Here is a 16,342-nt window from a genome sequence, read left to right as displayed (position 1 = left end):
GAAAAAGGGCAAGAAAGTATGTTCAAGAACAAGCTTGCAGCTAAGCCTTCAGAGTCACAGTGTGCAAAGGTCAGCCATGAGCCAACTTGAGTCCTCTCATCTTTTTTCACGACTTACCCTCTGGGGAGATTGGAACAAGTGGGAGATGACCTGAGCCAAGAAGGGCAGGAATGGATGGACCCATGGCCCCCCCCACCACCCCAGAGGAGTTGCTGTTCTCTGAGCTGTGTTTCTTGACCTGAAGTAACTGATAACTTCCAGCCACAGTGCTGTGAGGGTAAGAAATCCTAACAGCATGCAAGGCTGGCTGTAATTATTGTCACTTGGAACGTTGTCCTGGCATGGCTTTATTTGTGATGCCTTTGTCTGTGTGGGCTTGGCTGGGAGCAGCCCAAAGTGAACAGCAAAGCTGCTGCTGTTTTTCAGAGGAGTTGTTCAGAGTCCGACCCCCGTGGATGAGTGGAACGTGCTGCCCTAGAAGGCTGAAGTCCAAAGGCCAGCCGTGGCTCTCCCAGATGGGGACGGAGCCAGTGGGACTCGGTGAAGTTTTGGAGAGACAGCTTGTTTTGGAATCGTTAGAAGCTTTGCCCAAGCGGTAAGCAAACCTCCATGTCCTGATGGCTCTTGACATCTGTGGCTCTTGACACTCCATTCCAGAATAATTTAGCTAGCTTGGAGGGATCTCTGTAATTGCGTGGTTCCTAATCTATGAAATATCAGAGCAAAGAATTACTTAGTTTTCAAGAACGGTGGTCTTGAATGCATGCTGGAGAGGGAAATACGAACATTGAAGTCTACATTTAATACATTCTTAGCCCTGCAATGAGGCTGTCTTGTGGACAGCACAAAGCTGTTCAGCACAAATGACATTTCCTCTGTGTGCAGTGGCTTATGCCTGTAATCCTAGCTATGTAGGAGGTTGAGATCAAGAGGATCAAAGTTTGAGGCCAGACCAAGGAAATAGTTTGCAAGACCCCCATCTCCAAAATAACCAGAGCAAAATGGACTGGAGGTGTGTCTCAAGCAGTAGGATGCCTGCTTTACAAGTGCAAAGCTCTGAGTTCAAACCCCAGGCCTGCCAAGAAAAAAAAGAAAGGTATTTCCCATAAATGCTTTTTTATGGAGTATAAATAAAATGACTTTTTATTTATCATACTCCATAAAAATCCAAATTTTTTTTGCATCAGTTGGCTTTCCATTGCTCTAGCAAATACCTGAGCTAAATCAGCCTTAAAGGAACAAAGTTTATTTCAGTGGGGTTTCAGTCCATGGTCACTTGGCCCGGTTGCTTTGGGCCTGTAGTGGCACAAGTACATCATGGTTGGAGCACACGGTGGAGGATGAAGCTCACCTCAGGGTACCCAGGAAGCAAGAGGGAAGGACTGGGGTCCCAGCATCACTTTCAGGGCACCCCCCAACAATGACCTACTTCCTTCCACTAGGTCCCACTCATAAAGGTTCCACCACCTCCCAGTAGCACCAGGCTGGGGACCAAGCCTTTAATACATGGACTTTTGGGGGACGCTTCAGATCCAAAGTAAAGCAGTCTCGAAATAGATGCAGCTATAACTTGTTTATATCTTTAAGACCTAATGTAAATGCAATTCTCTTTTGTTACTCAGATTAGAGAAATTCTGGCTGCACTCGATGTCCAAAGTCCTGCAGTGTAATGAAAGTGTCAGCAGTTCAATTCCTACCCTATTCACCGATACTGGCATTTGTAATTGTCAAAATTTGTGCAGCTGCTTAGAAATTAAAAAAAAATTTTTTTCCTTTAAGATTCTAGACAGATGCTCTGCCACTTGAGCCATTCCACCAGCCCCTTACTTTAAGATTTGAGAGGTCTTGTAATCTTACTTCCTGTCTCAAGGGAGGAAATTGAGGCCTAGGGAAGTGACATCTCTTGCCCAGAATTCATGGTGTCAAACACTGGAGCCTAAATCTGCAGAATCCCAGCATTAACATTGCCTGGCTCTCTGTGTCCGAACATTTGTGAGTGTGTCATTGCATTTACTCATTTGAGGTGTATAAACAATTTGGTGATGTGGGGAAGGGGTGGCTGTGGACAGACTGGAGACATTGGTCGGAAACCTGTAAATCTCAGAAGAAAATTTAATCCCTCGGTTACTCCTTTTGAAAATGTAATTAACTTTTGGGTGTTTTTTTTTTTGAGATAGTCTTACTCTGAATCCTAGACTGATCTTGAACTCTGGATCCTCCTGACACAGCCTCCCAAGTGCTGGGGTTATAGGCGTGTACTACCATACTCCTTTTAAAATATCATTTTGAATTCATAGGTACATCATAACATTAATTTTAAGCTAAGTGAGCTCCAAGAGACCTTTTCCACATCCCATGTAAGGAGAAGGAGAGACCCAAAGGGCAGACTTGGTTCCACCCCACTCAGAAGCCCCATTTGCTGCTCTCCCCCAAATTGCAGGGAGAACCTAAGACTCCACAGCCAGTAGCCTCGTGCAGTATAGCTGATGTTCAGAGGATTGGTGCTTACTTATCAAAAGTCAGGTTAGAGTCAGGTGCAGTAGATCATGCTAGTAATCCCAGATGTACAAGAAGATTGGAAGGATTTCAGTTTGAGGCTAGCTTGGACAAAAAGTTAGTGAGACCCCCCATCTTAACAAATCAGTGGGTGTGGTAGTGTGTGCCTGTGGCTCCAGCATGCAGGAGGCATAGGTAGGAGGAGTAGGGTCTGCAGCTGGCCTCAGGGCAGAAATGTGAGACCCTACCTGAAAAAAAACGTGCTGGGGTGTGGCTCAAGTGGTAGAACACCTGCCTAGCAGATGTGAGACCCCAAGTTCAAACCCCAGTACTGTCAAAAGAGGGAAGGAAAGAAGGAAGGGAGGGAGGGAGGGAAGAAGGAAAGAGCTAGAAAAATAGAACTTCACCGATTCCCCCTTTGTCCCTGTAGAAGCAGTGTTTCTGGAAGCCATTGCTATCCATTACTCTCAAAGAGCGATCAGCATGGCGTTTATAAAAGCAATGACAGCTCTTCAAATGCCTACCAGCTGCACATGATATTAATATCAACTCGGATTCCTGCATACGAGGTACAGACTGTGAGATGAGGCCAGCCCTTTCCTGAGTGACTTTTCCATCTAACCTAGAGGGAACATAGCACTCTTTTTGACCACCATGAGAATGAAAATAATCATCTCTAAAAGGAAAACTGCCTGATCTAAGTGAAAATTTATAGATCAAAAGCAAGTTTTAAAACTCAGGAGCAAGAAAGATAACCACAAACTTTATTTTGAGAAAGCATTAGAAGCCCGAACTGCCGTGAGCACAGCAGGTCTCCAAGTCACCTGCAGAACTGCACTCGATGCACTTCATCCAAAAACAGCATCCTGATAAGAATTATTTTACAAAACCCTACTAAGAAAAAGCTCAGTGTGGTGGGGAACACCTGTAATCCCAGTACTCAGGAGGCTGAGGCAGGAGGATGGCAAGTTTGAGGCCAGGCAAGGCTACATAAGAGGTTCTAGGCCAGTCTGGGCTATGAGACTGGCCAAAAAGATCTTTAGCTGGACACCTGTGGCTCATGTCTGTAATCCTAGCTGTGCTGGAGGCAGAGATCAGGAGGATCGAGGTTCACAGCCAGCCCCAGGCTGATAGTTTAGGAAATCCTATCTCCAAAATACCCAACACAAACAGGGCTGACAGCACTGTTCACGATAGCCAAGTTATGGAAACAGCCAAGATGCCCCACCACTGACGAATGGATCAAGAAAATGTGGTATCTCTACACAATGGAATTTTATGCAGCCATGAAGAAGAACGAAATGTTATAATTCGCTGGTAAATGGATGGAATTGGAGAACATCATTCTGAGTGAGGTTAGCCTGGCTCAAAAAACCAAAAATCGTATGTTCTCCCTCATATGTGGACATTAGATCAAGGGCACACACAACAAGGGGATTGGACTTTGAGCACATGATAAAAGCAAGAGCACACAAGGGAGGGACGAGGATAGGTAGGACACCTAAAAAATTAGCTAGCATTTGTTGCCCTCAACGCAGAGAAACTAAAGCAGATACCTTAAAAGCAACTGAGGCCAATAGGAAAAGGGGACCAGGAACTAGAGAAAAGGTTAGATCAAAAAGAATTAACCTAGAAGGTAACACCCACGCACAGGAAATCAATGTGAGTCAATGACCTGTATAGCTATCCTTATCTCAACCAGCAAAAACCCTTGTTCCTTCCTATTATTGCTTATACTCTCTCTACAACAAAATTAGAAATAAGGGCAAAATAGTTTCTACTGGGTATTGAGGGGGTGGGGGGGAGAAGGAGGGGGCGGAGTGGGTGGTAAGGGAGGGGGTGTGGGCAGGGGGGAGAAATGACCCAAGCCTTGTATGAACATATGAATAATAAAAAAAAAAATTAAAAAAAAAACAGGGCTGACAGAGTGGCTCAAGTGGTAGAGCGCCTGCCTAACAAGCATGAAGCCCTGAGTTTAAACCCCAGTACCACCAAAAATTTTTTTAAATAATTTTTTAAAAATTTAAAACTTCTCTGAAGTTCTGAGTTTAATAATGCTATGTTCTCAAAAAAGAATGTTAGTAGTCCTACTTTGTGGTCTATTTAAATAATATGTCATTAGATTAAAATATGCTCTCTATATAATAAAGTTACTCATTTTAATTTTAATATTCCTAGTTAGGGGAAAGCTTTACATCTATTTAAAAAGTCCATTGCAAAACTGCATCCTCTTGATTTTTAAAAAAAGTTTTGCATGTGTCTTTGTGCATGACAAGTATAAAGATTAAAAACCTGGAAGAAAATAATCTAAACCATTAATGCTATTTATTTCCAAGTGATGGAGTTATGAGTGAACTTAAATTTCTTCTCTTATAACCGGAAAAAAAATTTGTAAAGAAACCAGTAGAGGAGAAGACTTAGCTCCTGTGTCCTGTAACTTCTGAAAGTTTTCTTTGGAATGACAGCTTATTCAATATGCACTGTATTTCTTTCATTAATAACCATTCCAGCTGGCACTGATGGCTCATGCCTATAATCCTAACTCCTGGGGAGGCTGAGATTGGGAGGATCACAGTTTGAGACCAGACTGGGGAAAATAGTTCTCGAGACCCCATCTCCAAAATGACAAGAGCAAAATGGACTACAGGTTGTGGCTCAAGAGGTAGAGCACCTGCTTGGCAAGTGCAAAGCCAAAAGTTCAAATCCCATTCCCACCAAAAAAAAAAAGACCAAAATAACAACAACGACAGCAACAAAAACCCCATTCTACAACAGTAGGCTGTTCCTCCAGCTGTGCTTTGGTCTTCTAGATGGTGATGGAGAGTGTCAAGGCAGGTGTGGTGGCTGTGGTGTACGAACACAGCGGTGTCACCCTAGAGAGCCTGCTTTGGCTCACAGAGAGAGCGCTGCAGGGCCGGAAGGCACAGAGTGTGGGAATATTTAGTGATGGAGACAGCAGAGAAATCAACTTACTCCAAGGTAGGCCTGGGCAGGGGTTTTGCTCATGCGTGTTTCTCCACATATAGTTTTCAGAGTACATTTTGGTTCCAGTTTGCTAAGGAGTGTTGATTTTGGCTTTATGATGAAAGTGAAATAAATGTGATAAGTTATTTAAAATTATGATTAAAAACACAACATAAAGTTATTCTCAAGCATTTTTAGTGTAGGGATCAGTAGTATTAAGTATGCTTACATTGTTGTAAAATAGTTCTGCTGAACTTTTTCATATTGTGAAACTGAAACTCTGTGTGTTTATTTAACAATGAGTCGTTTTCCCTTAGCTGTGTGTGACCTTTGGCAGCCATCATTCTACTGGCCTCAGACACCATGTATGAGCGAATCCCTTGCCTTTGTCTTTTGTGCCTGATGCATTTCACTTACCATAATGTTCTCAAGTTTCATCATGTCGTAGCCTTTTTCAAGGCTGGATAATATTCCACAGGGTGCACATACCACATTTTGTCAGTTTGACCATCTATGGCCATTTGGGTTGTTTCTACCTCTTGGCCATTGTGAATAACATAGTTCCAAGCATGGACCTTCAAATATCTATCTGAGTTCTTGCTTTTCATCATTTTGTAGCCAGAAGTATTATATGGTGGCTTTCTATTTTAAATTTGTGCTATCATGTTTGTGGCACCAACAATGCACACATGGACCAATTTCTCCATAGGTTTTGCTTGTAATTTTATAGTTTTTAAAATAGTGGCCACCCTCATTGTGGCTTTGAGTTGCATTTCTCTGATGAGGAGTGAGGCTGAGCCTCTTTTCCTGCTTTCTGGCCATCTCTCCTTTGGCGAAAGGTCCACTCAAGTCTTTTGCTCGTGTTAAAAATTTGGGTTATTTGATTTGCACATAGGTTGGGTTGCAGTTCTTCACATATTCTAGATATAAATCCCTTATCAGATACGTGACTTGCAATTATCTTCTCCCATCCCAGGGGTTTCCTTTTCACTGTGTCCTCTGATACACCAGAGGTTTAACCTTGATGAACACAAAGCAATTGCAATAGCAATGAATTCCAAGATGTGTAGACTGTGGATACGTCCACCCTCTGCTGCTTCCCCACCTGGCTTGTACCACAGCAGAAAGAAAAGGCTGACAGAATTAACTTGTCATGGCATGAATTTCATAAGGCTTTCTTCATGGAAGGAGGCGATGGGAGTCTTAGAATTTAACTTCTAGTTTCTGTTGTTCCTTATGTAATTCACATTGCCCATTGTTTCACACTGTCCAAACACCAGATCTTGTCTTTGTGGGCTGAGGGAGGAAAGAAGATGCTCAAGGATCCAGCTAGCAAAGAGGTCACAAAATGGCTGCGTTCCTGAATCACTTCCCAGAAAGAGAGAGGAAAGGACAGTTTCAGTGAATGTTTGCAGCTCTGGGAGCTTGCTGCTGTTCTGAACTTAGTTTTTGATTGACAGTTGTGGGAGGTTTTCTGCTTTGGAGCTTGGTCTCAGGATCCCAGGACTTGACTGGCCATTTGCTCCACACTCAGCGTGAGCCTGGTGACTCCACCGCTGTGGGGTGGAGGCAGAACACAATCTCCCAAGCCCAAGCACACAGGGTCCCCTTAACCCAGAGCACGAGGAAGCATATGCCACAGTGGTGTCCAGTGCACCTCAGTGGCACGACATACAGGTGCCTGTGGATCGTGGCCCTATGGGTAGGTGTTGCCTGTTGAATTTGTGGTCGCATTGTCACAAACTGCTGACAGCTGCTGTTCCAAACTACCATGACAGTTTGATTTTTCCCCCCTCAGGCTATAAAATTGGTATTAAAAATTTACTGAAGCCCGAAGTGAGAGATTTCTGGGAGAAATTAGGAAGTCACGTGGCCACTGAAGAAGAAGGGGGACACGTGGACTTGTTCGTGCCACTTGGAGCATCAGGTCAGTTCTACACACGCTATAGACAGGCCGTGGCCACACTGTTCTGTGAGTCTGTGAAATGCCCTCATGCCAAATGACCCTTGGAATTCAGTGTCTCTGTTTATACCTCACCTGGACAGTTATTTGTAGGAAGTAGGGTTAGAGATAGGATCAGAGCAACCTGTGTCTGCAGAAATGAAGTTACTCATGGAAAGACCCCGGCAGCCTTAGCTTATTCTGGAAAGCACAATAAAACCAGAGTCCATAACATAGGAACCTGGAGAGACCATGGACTTGGTGACCCAGGGCCTGGACTTGAGTATCCTCAGGCTACTAGTTGGCCATGTGGCCGTAGGCAAGTTTGTGGACCTTGGCTTCTTCCTGTGAAAGTTAGGATATGGTAACTTACCTGACCTTGTGAACAGCTAAATAGCAGAATTATTTAAATGGGAAAAATAAAAACAAGTACTTAGCATTGCAAATGGTGACGTGCTTAATAAAGGGGAGTGTGGCTGATGATCGCTGAGGATTCCCTCTCTGGAGTCCACCACTGTGATTCAAAGTTGACATCAGTGCTTAAAGGGAAAAGTCAGAAACTTTAGGTCAAGTTCACTCTTTGGAAACTATCTTAAGAGGATATACATTCACACCTCTGTCATTTTACCAAGCAGAGTGGGGGAGAAGTAAAGTTAAATTTTCTCAGACGTTTCTTATCCATTCTGGAGAAAAGTATGGGTTTTTTGGGTTTTTTTGGTTTTTTTTAGCAGTACTGGGGTTTGAACTCAGGGTGTCACACTTGCTAGGCAGGTGCTCTACCACTTGAGTGACTCTGCCAGCCCTTGCTACACTAAATTTTAACTGTTGTAATCCATTCTGTGTTAAATCTGCTCTTTTCTAGTAAGAATTCTTTGAGTTACATTATGTTTTCTAACAGATGTAGGTTTTTTTTCCTGTCTTTGGGTTGAAAGTTACTTCAAAGTTGGAAGTAAGTACCAGGCTAACTCCATGCAGTGTTTCTCCACCCTGTAGCTTAGTCCTCATCAATTAAATGCTTGGGCTTCTGTAGTTAGGAGTGAGCTGTAAAGTGCTTATGGACTGTTTTGGAAGGATTTGAGCTGAATGTGAAATCTGTTCTTGGCCTTTTCTTGCCAGCTCCTTAGTTGCTTCTAAGTAATATTTAACTGTTCCTGATAAAAATCTATGAGTGAACTAATGCAAGTATTTTTGACTGCACAGAGGCAGGCATGAAAGTTCTTTCTCAGCTGTCTCAACTAACTGGCACACTCTTCACTGCCCCCACTGGGATTGCAACAGGCTCTTACCAACACAGTAAGTGTATATGGAACCGACTGATGACACGCACCAACCAAGTGTAGCTAATAACAGCAGCAAGGACAACCTCAGTTAATGTCCTTCTCTGAGGGAATGCTGTCACCTCCCGAAATATGTGATTTCACATCCTGAGTCATTTGTTTAAAGAGGCTTATTTATTGCCTCTTATTCAAAACATTATTTACAGAAACTCTTGAAAGCATCATCTTTAAGAGTTCAGCAAAAATGTACAGCTGTCCATCTAGAGCGTTAAGAAGTAGAAAGAGTAGTTTTTTCTGATAAAATAGAATCGAAATGGCTGTATTTGGGAATGTGAATTGCAGTGATAAGGACAGGGGGTGTTGCTCAGATCCCATGGCACACCATTAGCTGAGGGGGAAGGCAATGAAGAAATGCATCTGAAAACAAGCTCGTATTGAGATACAAAGCTGCAAGTACTGGGTGAAAGTGTAACGCTGCCAGTCCACGAGAGACACATGACCTTGCTACAGTGACCCTTAGCAGTTTCCCCCGGAAACTCCCTTGCTTCCTGTCAAACAGGGCTGGGACTGATGCAGAAACTACATAAAGCATTGCTTCACTATGGCGCAATGACAAGGGCCTTTCAGGACTGGGGGAAGGTGCCATAATTTTGTGAAACTTGTAAGAGAAATGATTCTATGTAACTATAACAAAAAGCACGCTGCCTTCATATAGTTTTGAAGCAGAAGACACTTGTTCATTTTAGTTCATGTAACAACATCCCACAGGATGGCACATGTGGCCCTGTGGAGAGAGGAATCGGCCAGCCCAGCAGAGCTGGGTGTGGATGCTGTTGTTTGCAATATGGCAGGTTCCCTTCTTTTTCTCCTCCCTTTTCTCTGGTTCCTCTTTCTTTTCCTTTTTCCTCATTCTCCTGATAAAAGATCATAGAATGAAGCTTTTCATGTGTTTCTCAATAAGAGCAGGGGAAACAAAGTAAATAAGACTGTCCATTTAGGACAAGTTTATCGTGTCATTTCACCATGCAATATTGATTTTTGAGGAGAGAACTTTCGTAAGTACCCATACAGTCATATAGAAATACAACAGGTTGACTTAATTTAAGAAAAACGCAGTGTTGGCTACCATCAGGTTGACTTTGAGCGGCATGGCCGGGAATGAGAGCTTTCACTTTTAGAATGAAAAGACAGTGCAGCACCTTTTTTCATGACCACTCTGCTTTCCCCAAATGCAAGACAGCAGCTATTTAACTTCTTATTTCAAATAGAATGCGTCAGCTTTGTCTACCAAAAAACAGACAGGCGTTAGGAATGACTCATTGTGTCCTTATTGGAATTCTGATTTTACCCAATATCTTAGTTTTCAATGAGAAAATATAATAAAGCCAGGATAAAGACAACTGAGTTTGTTGTACTTGAAACAAGAAGTTGAATTATTCCATCTGAGCTCAAGTCTTTAATAATGAAGGGCAAAACGATGTCAGTTCTTAGTGACTGGCTGGGACCACCGTGGGACAGGGGCCCTCCTTCCATCTACTTCAGTGAATCCAAGCTGCAGACCTGGTCCAGCCTCGCAGACTTCCTGGAAGACACCTTGAAGTCAGTGAGGAAAAACTTAAGTCCTGGCTTCAAGTCCTTGCAGAAGAGCATCAGTGACCGGCTGATAGGTGATTACCAACTTATTTCCTACCAGATCCAATTCAAGATCAGGAATGGCCCAAGTAAAATTTAACTTGAATACCTTCAGTAAACCATCTCCTTTGTTTTTCATGTTTTCTTTCAAATACAATGAGTACTTACTAAAAACAAATATGTTTGTGTTCGAAATGTTGAAAATGTTTCCTGTTTTGAATTTTGCCGTCTTATTTGTTCTCATACCAGTCAAGTTGACCTGGACAAAATTTTCTCTTTGCCTAGCCAGAGAGCTATGTCCTTTTTCCATTACAACTTGCGTTAAAAGTTAGGCACCAACATCCCAGGAAAGCACCTCTTACCCCACAGCACCTCTCACATAATTATTCTACAATTCAAATTCTGTTTATTTTCTGTCTAAAATACATGACTTAGGGACCAGATCCATGTCCTTTGCTGAGCCTGTTGGACATCACTGATTTAATTTTCCTATTCACACTCAATTACCGTGATTGAATTAACACCATGGTTTTTTGGGAACAACTTACTGTCTCAACCTTGAATTGTCACCTAAGTTCATCCATTCTTTCAAATGGAGTACTTTCCACCATCTGGGTAAATTGCCCTGCCCCCATCTATAACCATCTCTTCAATTTTTCCTAGCACTTTCCATCTGACTAAAATTCTGTGTCATTCAAGTCATTACAAATTTATGCCTGTCCTCTCACCCCTTGCCCCACTCCTTATAAAATGTCAATTTTCACTGCTGCTCTCTACCTAACAGCAGTCATGCGTGTGTGCATACCAATAAACGTCCTGGGTCTCCACACAAATGCCTTCTCCAGAGGGGTTGCCCTCTAATTTTCTTGACTACCTACTCTACCACATTTAGGAGGTTCTTAGACAATATATTTAAATAGTTATGTAGCTGTAATTAGGGAGAAATTATTTCATCTGGCTCTTTCTTAGACATTGAGGGCTAGAAAGAAAAGTGAAAAGGTAAGCTATTAAAGGTAGAAATAAATTTTAATGACATGTAGGCAATGAGAAGTCAGTGGAAAATAAGAAAAGAAAAAAATACCAAAAAAAATGGAGTCAGTGGGAAAAACTTTTTTCAAATAAAAATATGTTATTCAAAATATTAAAAAAATTAAAGGATGTCTGTGTAAGTACCTTTGTATGTTTTTTCCTATGGACTTGAAATATTTCTATTTTGAGCCCCAAAGTAAAGGGGAGTGGGAAGGAATTCTTGGTGGGATTGAGAATCTAACATTTTTCCTTTTCTTTTTTTCTTTTTCTTTTTGGCAATACTGGGGTTGGAACTCAGGGCCTCATGCAAGGTGGGCACTCTATCACTTGAGCCACTCTGCCAGCCCCTAACATTTAACTTATAAGTTTCCTTTACATGCATTCTCTCTTATGGCCTAGTTGTAGACTTTGTTCAAATCAATCTTGCTGCATTTATATTTACTTATAAGCATAAATAAGTTTGTGTTCAGATGCTGCCCATTTAAATCACTTTGGCCCACTTTTTATTTTATCAGAATTAATAAAATGTTTACTCCTATTTATTGCATTTTTGTTCTCTAAAGAGCAACTGTAGTGACTGAGTTGTTTTCTTTTTTATCACATTCTTATACAAATTAATTACAAGGCAAATGGCTTTATATTTACAGGGCAATTTCTATTTGACAGCATGAGTTTGGCCAACATTCTAAATAACCAAGAAATATCACAAGCTTTGGCAGATGGATTGATGGAGCTGTCAAAAAAAGACTCCGTAAGTGTTTCATTGAAGAAAACAAACGAGAAATCCCAGCACTTAAATAAATTCTTAATTTGGCTGGTGTGGTTCAAGCCTATAATCCTAGCTACTTAAGAGGTAGAGATCAGGAGGACTGCAGCTCACTGCCAACCACAGGCAGAAATTTTGTGAGACCCCCCACCATCTCAACCAGGTGAGGTGGCACACACTTGTCATCCTAGCTACGCAGGGAAGCATAAGTCAAAGGATCACTGTCCAGCCTGGACAGGATATAAAAGGAGGCCCTGTCCCCCAAAATAACCAATGCAAAAAGGGCTTGGGGTATGGCCCAAGTTCCTGCCTAGGGCCTTGAGTCCAATCCCAGTACTGCGAAAACAAAACAAAACCCACACTTTAATTTACATTTATCAGTTTTGTTTTCTGTTTCAGCAGTTTAGCTGTCTGGGCATAATACCTCAGAGAAATTACATCAGGTTATAAACACAGCCAGTGAGAAATCCTGGGTCTGAGATGTGTTAGGTACACAAAAGAGAGAAGCAGGCAGATCTTCTGTGTTATTTAAAGGCTATTACACTGGCACTGTTTTCTGTCTTGTGCTTAATTTCAATCAGAAGTGACTTCTTAAAAAAAATATGTTCATGGCCTTATATTTCACATAAACGTTCAACAGTGAAAACAATTACAAGTATGGGGAACAAAACTAAAAAATGTGTGACAGCAAATCAAGGGGGTAGATGAAGGAGAATGGGAAAGAAAACACAGAAAACAGATAGAAGCAAATCAACAATTTGGATGAGGGCAGGTAAGGGAGGAGCCTAAAGAAACATTTTTATAGCAATAAATCTTGGATATTCTCCCAGAAAAGTCAGTCTACATTTCAGAAAACTAGAGGAAGAGGCTAGTCCACAGACCCTCTTTCCATCCCTGAGGATGACAGTAAGGCTGGAGGAAAATAGAATATGCCGTTGGCTGCGTTGAGGACGTCAGAAATAGGACAGGAATGGGGGTGATGTCATCCTTCTCACTGATGCAATCGTTCTCTTCCACCATGGGAATGCTACTTGGTGGGTGCCTGTAACCTTGCTCTCCCCTGCTTACCACGCACCTGCTCTGGTTTCCACATGGCTTCTTGGTGAGCACGAGGTACCTGCAGACTCAGATGCACCACGTGGACTTGCAGTCAGCTGTGATTCGCGTTCTGTGGATTCAGCTCAGTGGTGCTGTGGCCGAGGCCCAGGAAGCCCAACAAGCAAGGGCTCTGGCTAACTTTGCTGCTAACATGAGCAAGGTGTTCCCAGAGATGACCTGAGGCCAAAGAATGGCTAAACACATTTGATGTTGGAAGAACCACATATAAGTTTATTGGTGCTCAGTCCTACAGTCTGAAGAGGAAGCAAATTGGGAACCCAGGGGGGTGTGGTGGGGGGTGGCGGTTTGCCAGCAACTCTGCTGCCGTGACCTGCCTCCCAGGCCTTCTTCCATACCCTGACACCACGAGGTCCTTCCTGTCCCCTTTCCTCATTTGGCAGAGGGGTTGTTGTGGGCTACTTTAGCTTGACTATATCGAGACCTTTCCACAAGACTTTGGTGTACTAACTGAATGTGACAAAAACTGAGAACAAAGTGAGTATATGTAGAAACCAGAATAAAGGATTAACTAGAAAGTCACATATTTTGACTCTAACTACTAGTCACTCTTTGCTTCTGGACACAGAAGCTGAGAAACTCTGCTAAAAATATGTGTTTTACCTGCTGGACTTTTGATGACTTGTATTTCAGTTGAATGTTTTAAATAGGACTTTCTTTGTTGGGGGATCATTTTTCAGGACAAACCTCTGGAATTTTTGTCCTCTTTTCTGCTGAAGAAATGTAATAAGAAGAGAAAAGATTTTGAAGATGTTCCTCTGACAGAACATGACTCAAAAGAAACCTTGGATTCGTTCATAAAGGTAACGCACTGATGTACATCTCGACCCGTGGTCACTGTGCATTTGGACATGGGTGGTGAAGAAGCTCCCTCGTGATTAAGATAGCTTTCCTGGGATGCTTTCAGTGTGTCGTTTCTCTTGAGAACTTCATTTTCATGGATATTACTCAAAAGGGTGTTTTGTGGTGTTATAGCTCGAGTAACATTTAAACGATTTCAGCACATGATCGGCGCCCCATTGGCTTGAACAGCGCTGCTTTGCTGTGGAGGAGGAATTGGAAACTTGCATTTGCTCTATTTATTCAGCTGAGCCCTGAGAGAACTTGAGAGAATTTTTTTTTCCCATTTTCAGTTCATGACACTGTGTGTGTGTGTGTGTGTGTGTGTGTGTGTGTAATTAAAAATGGTTCTTTTTTCCTCTTAGTTGAGACTCAAATTTATAAAAGAAAAATAGGTAGGTTTGCAGCTAGATCATCAGGCCAAAAAGGATAATATTGCCAGTGCTGAATTCAGAATGCACATATTCTTTGTGACACGAAATAATGAGTCAGAAAAGGCAGAGAATTAACTGCATTGTCATATTCAGAGCTGGTTTCTACACAGAGGAAAATGTCCTAGAACTAGTTTATGCTGGGAGAAAAGTCAACTCTCTTTAGTGTCTGGAGACTTGGGATACCACCCCTAACATCCTCATCATCTAGACAGTTAGCAGGAATAGACTCAGAAGATCCCCCAGCAGCAAGTCACCTGTCACCATATCAGTCTGATATTCTGGAAGTGTCTGTCAGTGCTTTCTGAGAGGATGGCCAGTGCAGCATAACCGTCAAGGGGGACTGCTCGGTGCTGCCCTCTGCCAAGCTACCTGCATGGCTCCAAAGGCAATTGGGAAGCACCTGCTGAAGGTCAAGTCCCCACCACTGGACACCTTATTCTTCCCACCTTGGCATCTCCTTGAGAAGAGTCTTAATAAACCACTTTCAGGGGCCTTGAAGCCTTTTGTAGGTTGGAGCCCGGTTTGCCTGTGGTCTAGCCCCTAAGTCTGTCTTTTTAGGCCACTTCTCAAACAAGAAAACACCTCATCTTTTCAGCTTCCAACCCTAACTGTTTACAAGAGCTGAACACATGCCAGGCACTGTTCTGGACCCTGGGGATTGACAGCTAAATCAGAGCTAGTCCCTGTGCCCAGGTGGCTGAGACCATGTGCAGAAGGCCAATAGGGTGAGGGTAGCAGTGCACATAGGCTGGTGAGGGGGTGGGGAGCTAGAGTGGGTGTCTCATCTGGCTTTTTCTCTTTTACCTCGTCCCAGCAGCCATCACCTCTAAGATTCTTTGGCATTATTCTCCCAGAAGGGTGGGCAATGCCCCATCCATCCTTCAGCTTGTCATACTGTCTTTCAAAGAAAGCACGCAGGCTTCCAATCTCACCCATCTTCCCCAAGAGAACGAGCTGTATGCGACCACATTGCCCAGGCTCAACGTTCTTCCAGAGTCTGTACAACATCTGGCTGATCTTGGACTCCCTGGATCCTCCTTTAGTGGAGTTCTGTCATTCACCTTTATTCCAAGAGGTGAAATGCCTCCCCTTTGAAAAAAAGAAAGCCCAAAGAAAGAAGTCAGGACAAACCATACATTCTGCCTCTTCTGAAGTCTTACTTTTGCATCTTGAAGACCTAACTTTTGGGGAAAACCATTTCTGGAAACTTTGACACCTAAAGGAAGCCTTTCCTCTCAAAGTCCCTTCCTTTCTCGGACTTTCTTAGATTTCTTCTGCCAAATAAAGTCCACACTGAAAGCTGGTTTCTTCAACCTGCTATTGATCTAAGCATCCAGTCACGTTAATAGAGTGATGTGTTGAACTGGGGCTTGGGTGACTGTATATCAGGCTACTATGGTTCTGTCATCTACCTACAGGAAAATGACTGAAACGTGGGCTTCTCACACTCAGGTGTGTCTTCCATGCTTTTCTTTTTAAAGATCAAAGTAGAAGCCGGGTGTGGGTGGCTTACGCCTGCGATCCTAGCTACTCAGGAGGCAGAGATCAGGAAGACTGCAGTTCGAAGCCAGCCTAGCTACTTGCGAGACTGAGGTCAGGAGGATCACAGTTTGAGGATGAAATAGGAAAGGTGACTTTCTTCACCCCTTGGGGTTTATTTTTTAAGCTGTAGATATTTGTTCAAAAGAGCACACAAACCCACCGCCATAGAAATGGAAATAACAGCTTCTCTAGAATGACTGTTCTAAAGGAATCCACCCCTTCAGAGGCTGCAGACCCCGGATGGTGTGTGTGTGGTGTGTGTTTCTGTTATTATCTATCCATCTATTTATCTATCTTATCTATC

The 16,342-nt window shown here is 42.8% G+C and overlaps 1 protein-coding gene across 10 annotated transcripts in view; it reads left to right on the top strand.

Moving 5' to 3' along the window:
- Positions 1-16,342, top strand: part of Ect2l (epithelial cell transforming 2 like) — a 74,529-nt gene that overhangs the window by 36,575 nt on the left and 21,612 nt on the right. For 9 of the 10 annotated variants that reach the window (XM_074073414.1, XM_074073418.1, XM_074073411.1 and 6 more), the window contains 8 exons: positions 427-595; positions 2,927-3,065; positions 5,307-5,475; positions 7,259-7,387; positions 8,603-8,695; positions 10,164-10,346; positions 11,988-12,091; positions 13,903-14,025. In XM_074073414.1, coding sequence (XP_073929515.1) covers positions 427-595; positions 2,927-3,065; positions 5,307-5,475; positions 7,259-7,387; positions 8,603-8,695; positions 10,164-10,346; positions 11,988-12,091; positions 13,903-14,025 — 1,109 coding nt within the window. The remainder of the gene's footprint in view (positions 1-426; positions 596-2,926; positions 3,066-5,306; positions 5,476-7,258; positions 7,388-8,602; positions 8,696-10,163; positions 10,347-11,987; positions 12,092-13,902; positions 14,026-16,342) is intronic. The other variant, XM_074073428.1, reaches the window with a different exon arrangement.

The sequence above is a fragment of the Castor canadensis genome, chromosome 1 (assembly GCF_047511655.1).
Source record: "Castor canadensis chromosome 1, mCasCan1.hap1v2, whole genome shotgun sequence".
NCBI classification, from domain to species: domain Eukaryota; kingdom Metazoa; phylum Chordata; class Mammalia; order Rodentia; family Castoridae; genus Castor; species Castor canadensis.
Note: the sequence above shows the minus strand (reverse complement) of the source record. Positions and strands in the feature narration are given on the sequence as shown.